This window comes from Malania oleifera, chromosome 4, assembly GCF_029873635.1.
Source record: "Malania oleifera isolate guangnan ecotype guangnan chromosome 4, ASM2987363v1, whole genome shotgun sequence".
NCBI lineage: Eukaryota > Viridiplantae > Streptophyta > Magnoliopsida > Santalales > Ximeniaceae > Malania > Malania oleifera.
Window position 1 is genome coordinate 65310388 of NC_080420.1, and position 16746 is coordinate 65327133.

The 16746-nt window shown below is 36.3% G+C and overlaps 1 protein-coding gene across 1 annotated transcript in view; it reads left to right on the plus strand.

The window, feature by feature from the left end:
* LOC131154272 (sodium/hydrogen exchanger 8) overlaps positions 1–577 on the plus strand; it is a 150839-nt gene extending 150262 nt beyond the window's left edge. The window contains exon 23 of the mRNA XM_058106939.1: positions 66–577. Within this exon, the coding sequence (XP_057962922.1) occupies positions 66–371 (306 nt within the window). The 3' untranslated portion in view covers positions 372–577. The remainder of the gene's footprint in view (positions 1–65) is intronic.
* The last annotated feature ends 16169 nt before the right edge of the window (positions 578–16746 follow it).

The window sequence follows — 16746 nt, forward strand, 5'->3', positions numbered from 1 at the left end:
GTGTACAAATTTCAGCTTACATGCCTGATGGCTGGGATAACTGCCTACATTGTCTAATTGACTAGGTTGATCATCCATGGCATACCCGACGAAGTACCCAAGTCAGGCTACCGCGTAGCATGTCATATCCGAGATCTCCATCAAATGATGGGCGTCCACTTGTGTCTATCAGATCAGAAGGGGTGGCTACTATGAGAAAAAACCTTGTAGCAAGAAATTTCATTGCACAAAATCCTGCTCCTCCATTACAAAGTGCAGGCACAAAAAAGAGTTATATAATTGAAGATTCGAGTGACGAGTCTGGTGCTGATGATGAAGTCATAGTAACAATTGATTCGCCAAGTAGGCTTTCTTTTCGTCAAGCTTCTTAGTTCGCGTACTTCCTGAATAATCTCAGTTATATATCAGTTGAAATTTTATAAGATGTGTTGCATCTTTTGCATGCATATAGGAATCTTGAGTACCCAATATTTATCCTGAGAGCTGAATCTTAATTAGGGACCTATTGAACAATGAGCTTGAGAACTTGATTATGACTTTTTATGTTGTAATTAATTGAGTATTGATGTTTGTGACATTTTTTATTGCAAAATGCTAACCATATCAATAAAAGTAGATAAATATGGAAGTAAAATTAAACAGAAAAAAGATTTTCTTACTCTGCATTTGAAAGTATAGATTTCATGCCTTATATTTAAATTTATGGATTTTTACAAAATTAGATATAATCTTCAATCTTGCACCATATTTTGTCCAAATTTACATAAACTTAAATTCCGGTCCAAACCTTGAATTCTCGTACACAAGGAGAATTTTACTGTTTGATGTTTTTGCTTATTTAATAATTATATGATTGATTATTGATGATTGATGATTGATGATGGTGTTTTTTTATGTGTTTATATTTTGACTGAATATACTTTATTTGGATTGAGTGCTTTATTTATTTATTTTTCCCCCTCGAAAGATTGAAAATATCAATTTGTCAAAAAGAAAGCTGAAATGGAAAATTGATATGCTTAGTGGCCTCTTTTTCTTTTATGAGGTTTATTAAATTTCATTCTTTCTAATTTGTAATTAGTTCTTTCTCCTGACTTAACATATGTGAGAGTTATCGTGCACCGAGCTGCCCCCTTTTTTCTTTTCTTTCCAATTTGTAGCTTAATTCTCTAACTCTGGATCTCATTTTAGAATATTAAGGTGTAACATAATTTATATGTTAGTAAGATTCTTAGCATTTTGATAGATGTTACATAGAAATGGTTATCCATAATTGGACTCCTACGGGTTGGTTTCATTATCTAAAAATAATAAGACTATAATTAAGTTAATAAAGATCCGTTTAGGAGTAAAAAATAGTTTTCTTTTTATCATTTTAGTTTTTTCAAAATATTACAAAAAAAAGTAGCTAATTTTTTAATCTTTACGATATATATAAGAAATAAAGGAACAATAAACAGTTTTCACCACTATTTTCTCGCGAAACTAGTTTATTTTTATTTTAAAATTTTTAAATAATTATAAAAATATCATCCTATTTTCTAAATTTTAAAATTTATACAGAAAAGTTGGTATACATCTGGTCATTGTTATTCTAGATTTTTAACTCTTATTTTATGTATGTCCCACTTCTTGGTCTTTAAATTGTATGAATTATGTAGAGTTATTTTTTTTTAATTCACATAAATCTAAATTAAAATGGCAAAATCCATGATTCTTAATTATTACCCTATATAAATTTTTAAAAATTAAAAAATAAGTTTTCTTTTTTTGTGATCATTACGAAATTTAGAAATAAAAAATGAAAAATTATTTTACACATTTAAATGAACTTTTTATATTTATGTTTTTGATACGAATATTGAAATATTTTAAAAAAAAAATCAAAACTTTTATAATTCTTTGAAAAGAAATATTTTCCACAATTAAATAGGCTAATGTGCTTGTGTCTGTGTCGCATGCAACTCTTCTTCCTCGCCGTTTCTACTCAAAGCAGGCTGTTTTGCATTTTACCCACAACATTTTGCACCTCTGTAACTTCAATCATTAAAATCCCAATCCGAATCATACAAAACCAGATTAGATGAATGAGCAATCTCAGAGAGAAGTTGAGGTTGGAAGTACGTGTGTTGCACATGAGAGATTGTTTTTCAATTTTATTATTTTTTAATAATTAAATTAAAATAAATCCAAATATTATTTCATTAAACAAATTTGTGTGTTTAAATTCAAATTATACGCTTTTATTTTACTTTTGAGACCAAAGTGTTATGAAAAATACAAAGCATCGTAATTTATATCTAGACCAAAATTGTTGGAAATATTGGGTTAAGCACTTGACATTTTTGAGAGAAAAAATAATACAAGTATTTGTCTAATTATGTAAGAAAAGTGGTATTTCATAGTCCAAAATTTACAGTAATTGTTGATGCAATTATTCATTTCATTGATCACGTCTTTGTTATATTTTGAAAAGCTATCTAATGTGTTTTTTTATTTTCATTTTCTTCTATTGTGATACGATTTTGAAGTTGACTTCCGTAGCGTAAAAGTAAAGAGTTTCAAAGGACTCATGTCTTTAGTCTTAAGAAATTCATCATGTTCATTTCCTATTAATGAAAAATGTTAGAAAATAAATTATTTATGCAATAGCATATATAGTTGTATTATTTTTTTGTAAGCAAATATAATTGTTACTGTTAGCCTAAGTGGCTACATGATCCTAATTGTCGTGTATTTTGATGATAATTGAGGGGAATGATGTATTCCCAAGGAGGGTGGGGGGGGGGGGGAATTGAGTTTTAAAAACTTTTTTGTGGATTAATTTAAACCGATTCACCGAATCAATATCCTGATCAAAACATAGAGGCGTGTATGCAAAACAATTATAACAATAAGTACACACATACACATGCGGAAATTTTAAGTGCTGAAACATAAACAAGATAGAGAGAGAATGACAGAGATTTTTAACGAGATTCGACCAATCCTGTCTACATCTTCGCCTTGGGCAAACCCCCTAAGTATTTCACTAATAAGCTCCCTTAATCGGGCGGAGCCAAATCGTTTACACTCCTTACATGGTGGAGTCCCCCTATACAAACTCCTTACATGATGAAGCCCTCCTCTTCAGGTGATACCCCACACCCAGTCCGCTACTTCTAGGCACAATTGCCTCTCTAAGTGATGTACCCTCGCTCAGTGTAGATCACACCGTAACCACTCCTTCAATAGGGCGGAGCCACCCTCTCCAAGTGATGTACCCTTACTTGGCCCACGGTTCACAACCCGAACTGGGAAGGGTTGTTTCAAAAAACAATTTGTGTAGAATTTGAAATGCTTTTACAAAAGCTGATTTGTACAATATGAAAAACTAAATGCACTCTCATATAATTTGTAAAATGAAGCTCAGTAGAATACATGTTTTCTCTCAAAATTATTTTCCAATTAAAAGAATGAGAGTATGGAAAATGATTTTCTTCAAAACTGACCTTTTAAACTTTAAATACAAAGAGACTTCCGAGCAAAGTACATGACTGTAGTAGATACATGCTCTAGCCTTTCTCAAGAAACTTTTCAAGCAAGATATTTATCAATGAAAATATGCTCAAAGCTATTCTTGAATGACCAAAAAATTTTCTCCACAAAAATATTTTTCAAATAAAAGATTAGGAGAACTAGGGTATTCTTTTAAAGTGATTGACCTTTGAAATAAAAATGAGAAGCCTCTCAAGCAAGTGTATATAGATGAATATATGCTCAAGACTCTTTTAAACAACTCACAAAATTTCTCCAAAAATAATTTTCAAATAAAAGAGAATGGGAGAAATTTGATCTTAGAAAAACAATAAGAATGAAAAGGGCTTTCAAGCTATATAGATATAAGATTGCATATGTAATAACCCAGAAAAAAAATTATTAAAAAAAATTAAAATTAAGAGTAATTATTGATTAGTTAATTAATTAAATATTATTAAATTAATTAATTAAATAAACAAATAAAAGGAAAAAAATTAAATTAAATTAAAATTATTTATTATTAACCAATTAATTAATTAAGTATTGTTAAATTTAAATTGTTGAATAAATTATATATATATATAATATATTATTATTATTATTATTATTATTATTATTATTATTATTATTATTAAAGATCCTTCCTAAAGGAAGGATCAGAGAAGGAAAGAAAGAAAAAAAAAAAAAAAAAAAATTCAGAGAGCTGCGCTGGTCTAGAGCCCCCCCCCTCCCTGAGTTGTTTCCTGCACTAGCCACCTCCGTCTCCGTCTCCGTCTCTCTCCTTCTCTCAATTTCTCGACGAGTTTATGTCGGATCGGGAAACTGAAGGTGCCGTTGGATTCCTAGTTCCGCCACCGACATTTCTATTGGAGTAGATTTGTCATGGGAACGACTTAGGCCCTACTCCTGGGGAAAGGTAACTTTTCCCCATTTTCTCAATTTCTCTGTAAATATGCTGTTAAATCGACGATCAGACACCACCACGGGGTCCTAGTCGTTGTCGTCGTCATTTTGGCGTAGGTAATTTTCCAATTAGGATTTTCTAGGCTCCACTCCAAAGTGAGAGTGAGATTTGAAAATTTTGGAAAAATGGTCATATTTGCGGGTATTATTATTTATTTGGGAATTATGGCCCTAGGAAATATTTAAATTATATTTTATTCAGGAATAATTACATGGAACTAAGATTTTTATTTCAGGGTCCAGGTGAGTGCCGCAGGTATTTTTTGGGGTCCCTATTGGTGTAGTTCAAGAAACCAGGTAAGGGAAAAAATATATATTCAACCAAAATTTTTATGAATTTAATGAAAAAATAAATTGTGTTATATATACGTGTATATGTTTCGGTATGGGTAAAATACGAACTGTTTAAATTATATTTTTTCAAGTTTAGGATTGTTTATTAGATATGTATATGCGAAAATGAACTGATAAAAGTGAGAAATATTTTCAGGATAATTATGTAAGAAATGAAAGATATTTTCAGTAAATAAACATTAAATGTTGGTTGGCTTATTTTACAAGCAATGTATGAATTTTATTGTTAAATTGTGTGGCATGAGATTCTGTGCAAATATATGTTAAATGTATGAGATGCAAGTTAAGTAAGTAATACATTATGAATAAAACATGATATGAACTATGCTGCTTGTGTGTGTTAATGCAACCATGTAAACAGTTTAAAAATGTTGGGTAAACAGCTGAAAAATACTGGGTAAAATAGCTGAAAGATGCTGGGTAAATGTACGACAGCTGAAAAATATTAGGTAAAACAGCTGAAAGATGTTGAGTAAAATAGCTGAAAGATGCTGGGTATAAAATGAAATGAAATGAAAATGGAAATAAATGGAATGGAAATGAAATGTGAAATGTGAACAATGTAAAATGGGAAAGAATCACTTAAAGTGAAATGAAATGCAATGTTTAAGCTATGAACATGAACGGATGTGTATGATTGAATAATGACAGAAAAGAATAATGTATTATGATATTAGAAGTATTTATATATATAGAACATGTTACGTTTGGGCGGGGTGCACTCTTCGCCTGAGGGCTTGCTGAGTAGGGCGAGTGCACTTTTAGCTTCAGGCGTAGCAGCAAGCTGCATAATGTGCTAGGGCAAAGGGAAACTACTTGTATGAGTAGGTAGATTTCCCTATTATTGGGAGCCTTCGCTGGTAAACTTTTGTATGAACTGTGTGAGTACGAGATCAATTTATCACTTGAGGTCTTATAAAGTAAGGTGAGTACCTTGGTATGTTTTAGCTGTGACCTTTGGGTTGCCAAATGTATCAGAGCAGAGGGGTGCTACTTGTATGAGCGGGTAATCACCCCTATCCTTGGGTAATCTCATGGGTAAATCTCAGCATGTTATTGTTTAGGTTCAGAAAATGGTTTTAATGTTTTGATAATAATTTGCAAATGTATTTAAAATAATATTTATATACCTTATGTTTGCCACACACTGTGTTTAATATATTGTTTTTTTCCTTATTGAGATGTGTCTCACCCGAATATAAATGTATTTTTTTTTTCAGGATTTCCTCGAGATTGAGCTTAGAGAGCTTGAGATTTTATAACATTTTTGGGAGATATAAGAAAAAGAGTATAAAAATTTTAATGATGTTTTTTTGGGAATGTAGATATTTTATGTTCTATGTTTTAAGTCTTCTAGATATTATGAATGGTTGTGAAACAAATTGGTATTGTGAATACTGAATGTTTTGGGAGTTATGTAGATTTATGGAAATGCAAGTGATGGATGAGTTATTATAGATTATAGTTAGAATTAGTAAACTATGGGATTATGTTATATGGAGATTATGTTTATGTTTTCCGCTGCGTATATCATGAATTATGGATTATTAGGGATTTTATCAAGTTATAACGCGCCGGACTTGGGTTTAAGGGTTCGGGGCGTTACAATATACACGCTTAAGACTTTTCAAATAAAAACCCCAAAAAAATTTTCTCCAAACAGTTTTTCAAGAAGAGTAGGAGAAAATAAAAATTTAAAGCTCAAATGGGGATTTAAAATAGGAGAGAATCACAAAAATATTTAACTAAATTTGCAAGATGATTCTCTAACCTTCTCCAAGTGAATGTGGTTGGTATTTATATGCAAAAACCCAATCTGACCATTATATGACCGTTGGGCATTAAAACATTATTTTATTTTGAGTTTTCTATTCATTATATGCTTAGAAATTCAAAATCTTGAGAGGTCTGATGTAGCGCCCCGACCCACCACATGGACCCGAGGTGTGATTTTAGTGATGTCTGAGTACCTGATACCATAATCATCATAGTATATGTAGCGGAAATAATGAAACATTCTTCAAACATACGTTACCAGAGTTCTAAATTTCCTTTATACATAAAGGTTTCAACATATCCATACTAGAATCCATAATACAAAACAAAACCCATCTCAGTCTGTACAACCACAATACATACTCAAGGCTTCAACCCAATTTACATACAACAGAGTTCTTATGGACACTCACAAAAATCTATCTAGCTATCAACCTGCCCCAGAGTACGCTAAACTCGACCTCGAGATGGTTCTGAAAAGATAATTTGTATATTTGGGGTGAGACACTTCTCAGTAAGGAAGATTAAGTTAATATTAGTATGTGGTTAGCATGCATTTGGTGTTTAGAGAAAACATCCATTATTAGCTTTGGTATATTCCCAAGAGGGGAGGTGAATTAGGTATTTAAAATTTTGTCTTACCTAGGTTTATCCAAATTAGCAGTATTACGAATCCTAGGGTCTGTCTATGCAATTATAAACCCAATCAACACATGTACTACATATAATGAATCAAACATACAACATACATGTGCTGAAAATAAAAGTGCGGAAAATAAATTTGCGAAAATATAAAGAACATGCATGATATGTTATCGGAGTTTGGCCAACTATGCCTACATCCTCACCTCTAGTTCGCAAGTCCAAGGATTCCATTAATGCTCACTTAATGGATAGAGCAGCACTGGTTACAACCAGGTCTACTCACGGGGCTAACCTCAACCTGCACCTTACCAGGATGGTGCACCTAACTGTCCTAATCAGATCTAAGACAATCTGGAAGTATTCAATAGGGCTAGTCTCCCTCTTCAGGTCCGTGCCTAGAGTACAACAAATGTGTCTAAAATTTTGTATACACGGAAATTCTTCTTACACAAGCTGAAATGTACCACTACGCACAATATAATCATACACACCAATAATGTAGGAATTAAAGCTCGATGCCCTAATATGTGCTAAACACTTAAAATAAGTATAGGCAATCAATCTAGATCAAGAGTGTATATCAAAGCAAGGTTTGAAACATATGAATATCAAAAAATCAGATCAAGGTTTCAAATATGCTTAGCAAGATGATTCAAACAAACTCAACAAGATGTTCTCAATATACTAAGCACAAGGAGTGTTTGAATGCAAACTTTGAAAATAATTTTGCACACAAAATATAGGCTTAGTTGTCTTGCAATGACAATGCAAGAACCACAACCTTTTAAGTCTTCCCACTCAAGATTTATCAAATAAAATCGGTGGAAGAACTTAATGCTATACTCTCAAGTAAAATCAACCAAACAATATAGCAAATGAGAGTACTAGCTAGGAAGATTAAGCACAATCACTTTTTAAATACTCACAACACTTAAAATATCAAGGATAATGAAGTGTATGAGTGTTTGGGAGTAGTATAGGCTAAAAAGGGATTTTTGAATTTGAGAGAATTTTGGCCTCAATCAATTTGCTAATCTCCGCTAATTATTACAAATGTGGAATTTTCGACCATTGGGGACTCAATGGGAATAATTAGAAAAGTTTAAAACAAGTTTAGAAAAATTAACCCAGTTTACCCCTTTTAATTTTCAGTAAAAATTAATTTAATTTGAGAAATTTGGGTGGTTGAACTTTAGTTCGGTCGCTCGAATAGACTCAGCCCAAAAATGCCTTTTAAATGGTTCAAGTGCTCGAGTTCAAATTCGGTTGGCTGAACAAAAGTCAGAAAGTTTTTGGTGTGCGGTTCGGGTGCTCAAAAATACGTTTGGTTAATCGAACTGAGGGATTCGATCGCCCGAGGCTTGTTTTGAACTAAAAAGTTTGGCAGCCTGAGTTGGTGAAAAGTCACTTTCTAAGGGTTTGGTCATCCGGGAAAGATAGGGTCATTTTAGGTTCGGTCGCCCGAAGCTTGGTCAAACCGTTGACATCCCAACGGTTCGGGCGCCCGAGGTGATTTGAACACCTGGAGTTTGGTCGCCCGACCTCTATCATTTTATGCCCATTATGTTCAATCCATTTCAATTTGATCTCCTGATTGAGCAAGTTATTATAGGGAGTGATTGTGCATTTTTGTTGGGACCTAAAGTCTCTCTAAGTCCTTTTTAAATACGCTTAAAAACTTGGCGTCGGTTGACCGAATCCTTTAGACCAATCTACGGCCTTTGAGCTTTAGTTCTTACATACATGCCATGCATTAATTATTACAGACCGCTCCTATATTACTATTACAGATCCAATATTAAACTTATAAAATTACAACAATGAATCTTCTAGGTCTTCTTTTGCTTCAAGCCACTGTGTGCCACATGCCATCAATATGATTCAGTTAGCATGATCTTGCACACAAACTTGAAAGCCATGAAATACAAAGAGTATTTGTCATTATCAACCGGGAATGACCCATAGGGTTGACATCCATTCTTCATTTAACCAAAAATAGTTACTTTACATCACACTATCTTTATACAGATGAAAATGTTTGCTTCGTTTCCATTTTATAAACAGTTCAGTAAATAAAGTAACATCATTTACATAAATCTACAGATATGCATAAAAGACAATCCCTGTTACTAACGCCATTTACTTCCCCCATGACACGAGTTGTGCGGCCCGAAGGCTGGACGTAGCCCTGAGGGATATCAACCAAGACTAAGTAAAAAACATACATCTGCATCTAACTTCGACTATGCAGACATCCGCAACTTGCTTGCAGGAATCCAATTGCCCTACCACATCCTAAAAGTCCGGTCTTCCAGGGAAGGTACCCCCTCTACTGAGGCTAATCGGCTGAGACCACCCTACAACTCCTCGCAAATAGTGTGAGTGCACATGGTCTAATACTAGAACTCTAGCAACAGTATCGTGCCCATAACATAACTGGTTCTCAAGGTTTCTAAAACATATCATGCAATTTAAGTAGTAAAAACTGTATTTCAACCTATTTCATAAAAAACCTGTCATGTTATTCAATTCGGCCCTCGCAGCCATCATATAAAACTTGGTCCTCACGGCCATCATGTAAAACTCGGCCATCGAGGCCATCATATGAAACTCGACTCACTGCCACTAAACATAATCCTAGCCCTTGCGACCGTTATATAAGATTTCCTGCATTTTCATAAACAGTTCTAGTATTTCATAAACATTTTATTATTTCACAAACATTTTCAGTATTTCACAACCAATTTCATCCATATTCCACACAATTCTTCATATATAGTATATCCTATTTATAACATCAAACTATACTTCCCACCGTTCATTTTTATTGAAAATACCATATCATATATCCTAGGTTTGAAAAAACCATTTGAACGGTTGGTTTTCAAAATAACAACTGAAAACATAAATATACATATATGACATTTTATTAGGTTCAACTTTAATGAAACTTCTAACTTAAGTTAATCCTTTTACCTGGCTTACAGGAAAGCCTTCTAACACCCTTAATCCACGCCATACGACATTCAAAGCTTCAAACCCTGAAATACACTTTCCCCAAATTAATCATCCCAACCCATAGAATACTTTACATTAAACGCTCCCTAAGCCCCCTATACTCCAAAATAACAATAAAACTCCAAAATACCTACTTACCTTGGTTTTGGAGTGGTGCTTGGACAGACCGTGATCAAGAATCTACTCCGCTAGACTTGTAGAGAATTTCCCCCTGATCCTCATAGTAACTTTCGATTGTTGATATGGGTGACGAACGATGAAGAAACCGAAGAGAGAGAAAGAGAGAGAGAGTGAGGGCATCGGTTAGAGAGAGAGTGTGTGTGTGAAAATAAGTTTCTTAATGATTAAACAACCCAAAAATCCTTTTATAAGCCATTGACCCGATCACCTTTGTCAACGAATTGGCACCTTCGTTGATGAATCACAGAAGACTGTTCATCGGTGAAGGAAGGGTTTAGTTGATGAACCTTAAATCAAATATTTTCCTGTCGCCCAGGATTTCTTCATTGACGATGCTCTAAACTTCGTCGACAAACCACAGAAGAACCTTCATCGACAAAATTAGGTGCTTCGTCGACGAATCCTGTTGTTTGCCCTGTTTTATTTTTCCCTTCTTCTTTTCTTATTTATTTCCTTTATTTTCTGGGTTTGGGTTTCTACAATCTCCCCCTTTATAAAAATTTCATCCCCAAAATTTGCCAACTGATTTATATTATATCCTTATCTCACTATCCATCTCTATTAAAGAGTCGGTAGCCACCCATATAGTGGCCCCCGTCCCAAGTATATTAACTACCCTCACTTATGACGGAGGAATACTGTGGTTACATATATTGTCTTGGGAGTTTGCAATACCATACAAAACCCTCCCAGAGACCATCCATACACAAACTTATAAACAACTAACAAGCTAAAACATACTTACCTTTACCGTACCTGCAAATAAAACTAACTCCTACCTATGCAATCGTATTGGGCTGCCAAATACTGATCCTCTCCGAAAAGCTGTGAGTATTTCTAGCATATTTCTGTCTCTAGCTCCCATGAAACTTCCTCAACTGCATGATTACACCACAACACCTTCACTTACGGTATTTCCTTAGTACGTAGTTCCTATATTTTATGATTCAGAATTTGAACTGGTACCTCCTCTTAAGTCAAAACATCCCCAATTTCTAAGGGTTTATAGCTGATCACGTGCAAAGGATCTGACACATACTTCCTTAGCACTGATACGTGGAAGATGTTATGAACTCTAGACAATGCTGGAGGTAATGCCACTCGATAGGCAACTGGACCAATCCTCTCCAGGATCTTAAATGGCCTAATGTACCAAGGGCTTAGTTTGCCTTTCTTCACAAACCTCATCACTCCCTTCATCGAAGCAACCCTATAGAATACCATATTCCCAATCTCGAACTCTAGTTCCCATCGGCGAGTATCTGTATAACTCTTTTGTCGACTCTGAGCTACTTTTATCCTCTTTTTGATAGTCTCGACCTTTACAGAGGTCTGTTGACCTAATTCCAGCCCCAAAACCTGTCGCTCACCCACCTCATACTAGTACAAAAGAGATCGGCACCAGTGACCATACAATGCCTCATTTGGTGTCATCTTGATACTGGCTTGATAACTATTGTTATATGCGAACTCAACTAATGGTATATATCTAATCTAGCTACCACCAAAATTGAGCACACACGCCCATAGCATATCCTCCAAAATCTGAATGGTCATCTCGAACTGCACATCCATCTGTGGGTGAAATGCGGTACTAAAGGTGAGTTGAGATCCCAAGGTGTCTTGCAAAATCTTCTAGAATCGAGAGGTGAACCATGGATCTCAATCTAAAACTATAGAAATTGGGACGCCATGAAGTCGTACTATCTCCTGCATATAAAGATCTGCCATCTTGTCCATGGAGTAATTGACTCTGATCGAAACGAAGTATGCAATCTTTGTCAGCTGATCCACAATAACCTAAATAGCATTCTACCCATGCACCCTGAAGGCAATCCTGGCACAAAGTCCATCGAGACATGCTCCCACTTCCACTTTGGATGTCAAGTGGTTGAAGTGGTCCTACTAGCCTCTGGTGCTCTGCTTTTACCTGTTGACACGTCAGACACTACTCCACAAAATGGGCAATCTCTCTTTTCATGTTAGACCACCAGAAAAATCCTCGCAGATCCCTATGCATCTTTGTGCTCCCTGGATGCATTGTATATAAAGAGCGATGTGCCTCTTCCAAGATAGTTCGTTTAATCTCAGCATCATTCGGTACGTAGATCCTGGTGTGAAATCTCAACACCCAGTCATCTGAGACATTAAAATCTACATTCAACCCATCCTATATTTTACTCACAATCTCTGCTAGCTTTGCATCTTTCATCTGAACTGTTCTGATCCTATCTCGTAAAGTTGATTGCACTACCAAGCCAACAATGAATGTCTGGTGATTTCCTTTTACTAACTTTATACCCAACATCTCTAGGTCCATCTTGATATGATGTTGAACCCCAATTGCTGAAACTGATGTAGGCACTGACTTTCGACTCAAAGCATCAACTACCACATTAGCTTTCCCAGGGTGGTAACTAATAGTGCAGTCATAGTCCTTTATCAATTCAAGCCACCTACGTTGCCTCACATTCAACTCCTTCTAGGTGAAGAAGTATTTGAGGCTCTTATGATCTGTAAAGATCTCGCACTTTTTACCATATAGGTAGTGCTTCCAGATCTTTAGTGCAAATACCATTGCTGCCAGCTCTAAATCATCTGTAGGGTAGTTTGTCTCGTACTCCTTAAGTTGGCGAGAAGCATATGCAATCACTTTTCCCTATTGCATTAACACAAACCTGAGCCCTTTCTAGGATGCGTCACTATAGATCACGTAATCACCATCCCCTGATGGAATGGTCAACACTGGAGCCGTGTTTAATCGTTGCTTCAGATCTTGGAAGCTCTGCTCACATTCCCTAGTCCACTCAAACTTACTGTTCTTCTTTGTAAGTTGCATCAGAGGACCTGACAATTTAGAAAAGCCCTCGACGAACTCGTGGTAGTACACGACCAGAACCAAGAAACTTCTAATCTCATGCATGTTCTTTGGTCTTGCCCAATCAACTACCATCTCTATTTTGCTCAGGTCTACTGAGATTCCTTCCCTAGACACTACATGTCCCATAAATGCAACCTGTTCTAGCCAAAAACTAGCATTTCTTAAATTTAGCAAATAATACCTTAAGTACTAGCCTCAAATGAGCTTTATGCTCTGCAAGACTCCTCGAGTACACTAGGATGTCATCAATGAACACCACAATGAAATAATCTAAATATTCATGAAACACCCTGTTCATCAGATCCATAAATGCTGTAGGCGCATTCATCAAACCAAATGACATAACTAGAAATTCATAATGGCCATACCGGGTCCAGAAAGCTATCTTTGATAAATCCTCTGATTTCACCTTCAACTGATGATACCCGAGTCGTAAAATTGATCTCAGAGAAAACCTGAGTACCCTTTAGCTGGTCAAACAAGTTGTCAATACGAGGTAATGAGTATTTATTCTTCACCGTCACTTTATGAATCCCCCTGTAGTCGATGCACATCCTCATCGACCCATCCTTCTTCTTTACAAACAACACCGGTGCTCCCCAGGGTGATACACTTGGTCTGCTGAATCCTTTGTCAAGAAGTTCCTGTAGTTGCTCGTTTACTTCTTTCAATTTTGTCAGAGCCATTCGGTATGGAGCCTTGGAAATTGGAGCCATCCCTAGAGTCAATTCAATGGAGAATTCCACTTCACGATCTGGTGGCAATCCCGGTAAGTCCTCTAGAAAAATGTCATAGAACTCCCTTATCATTGGGATATCCTCCAGCTTCAGTTCCTCCTTCGATGCTTCTTTAACAAAAGTAAGATACCCTTGGCATCTGTCTCGAAGCAACCTCTTCGCCTAAATCTCTGAAAGGATCTGTGGAGTAGAGCACACACACGACCCGATGAATTTAAATTCCTATTCCTCTGGAGGTCTAAATACCACCTACTTCTAGTGGCAATCTATACTTGCATAACTGGATGCTAGCCAATCCATTCCCAAAATAATGTCAAATCTATGCATGTCGAAGGTAATTAGACTAGCAGGCAGCCTTCACCCCTAAATCTCGACTGGGTACTCTCTAATCACCTTACTGCATATACTAACCAACCTAGTTGGTGTAGCTACTACTAACTCGGCATCTAATGGTTGTGTTTCTATCTCGCATAATTTAACAAACCCCCAAGATATAAACGAATGAGTTGCACCTAAATCAAAGAGCACAACAACTTTATTTGAAAGCATGTAAATGATACCTGTAACCACATCTCCTGCATGCTCGACGTCACCCAGAGTTATAGAATATACTCGCGCCTAGGTGGTACCCCTCTGGTGACCACCTCGAGGTGCCTGAGTACCCCTCCCATACTGATGTTATGAAGGTGCATAATTCAATGTCGTTGGGCAGTCCTGGATCTGATGTCCTTCCCCACCGCACCGATAATAGCCCATCAATCCAACTCGACACTCACCACAATGCATTTTATGGCATCTAGGATAGGTAGGACGTGAGAATTCCTCTAAGGGGCTCAAGATCCTATCTCTTGTCGCTCACTCGTAAAATTACCGGGTTGCCTCCACGGACTTTGGCTGGAGCTAGACTGAAACCCTTAAGGCAAGTGCTTCTTCTTCTGGTTTACTGCTTTCTCCCCCTCCTAAATGCTAGCCTCAACTACCATGGCCCTGTCCACTAGCTCGGTGAAACTCTATGTTAGTAATGCCACCACCTGTGATTGTACACTCTGCCTCATACGTATCTCAAATATTTGAGCCTTCTTCGGCTCATCCGAGACCATATGCGGAGTGAAATGAGATAGCTCCACAAACCTAGCCACATATTGCTGCACAGTCACGGGCTCCTGGGTCATATGAAGAAACTCCTCTGCCTTCGCCTTTCAGGTGGCAATAGGGAAGTATTTGCTGAAGAATACCTCTTTGAAGCGGCTCCAGGTAATAGATGCATACCCTGGGCGCTGCTCCTCCACCAACTTAGCCGATCTCCACCATCTCTTTACTTCCCCCACCAGTTTAAAAGTGGGAAACCTCACCTTCTGCTCTTCTGTGCATTTCAACACACCCAACAGCTCCTCCATATCCTGAACCCAATCTTCAGCCGCAATAGGGTTCGGTCCTCTAGAAAATGTTGATGGATTCGTTCGAGTAAACTACTAGGATGTGGAGCCTTTATCAGCCGCTAGCCATTATCGCTCTTGAGAATCCCTCCAAGTTTCCTTCCTAGTCTGCCATGCTATACTACGCAGCACTGCTGAGGCATCGACATCATCCTCGCTTGAGGTATTTATATGATTATCCTCTCCAGCCATAACCTCCTTTCCTCTAGGATCCATCTTGAAAATAGTATAGAAATCGACTTAAAAATTCCACATTTATCAAGGTTGATGCAAGTATCGAATGACTAATAACTAAAACATATAATTTTGCAATTAAAGGAATCATGTATACACTTCTACTATGGAACTGCCAAGGTACCAGCCCCTAATTATAACGCTGACACTACGTACATATTCCTCCAACCTAAATTTATGAGTTCCAGTCTCTCAAACCAGAAACGAAGTCATCAATGGATTTACCATGGTTTTCCTGAAATCATCACTCCAGGAAAAACATAGAAGACCATCGAAAGATCACCGACTCTAAGCTTCCAAACTAAAACCCAACCTAACCTACTCATTCTTAACCTTAACTTATCTCAACCTATACACTGGTAATTATCAACTGTCAAAGTCTGTAGAACTTAGCAAACCTAGCTATGATACCACCTGTAGCGCCCTAACCCGCCACATGGGCTTGGGGTGCTACTTTAGTGACGTTTGAGTACTTCATACCATAATCATCATAATATATGCAATGAAAATAACGAAACATTCTCCAAACATACATTACCAGAGTTCTAAATTTTCTTTATACATAAAGGTTTCAAAACATCCATACTAGAATCCATAATACAAAACAAAACCCATCTCAGTTTGTACAACCACAATACATACTCAGGGCTTCAACCCAGCTTACATATAATAGAGTTCTTATGGACACTCACAAAAATCTATTTGGCTATCAACCTGCCCCAGCGTATGCGAAACCTGACCTCGAGATGGTCCTAAAAAGATAATTTATATATTGGGGTGAGACACTTCTCAATAAGTGTTAGCTTTGGTGTAATCCCAAAAAAGGGGGGGGGGGGGAGTGAATTGGAGATTTAAAAATTTTCTCCTAGGTTAAACTGATTTAGCAACAGTATAATGCAACCTAGGAGCAGTCTAAGTATATATGAAATTACAGATACGATATATTAAATAATTTTCAGTACATGCACCACAATTTCAGTATTTCTCAACTAGATACAGTGAC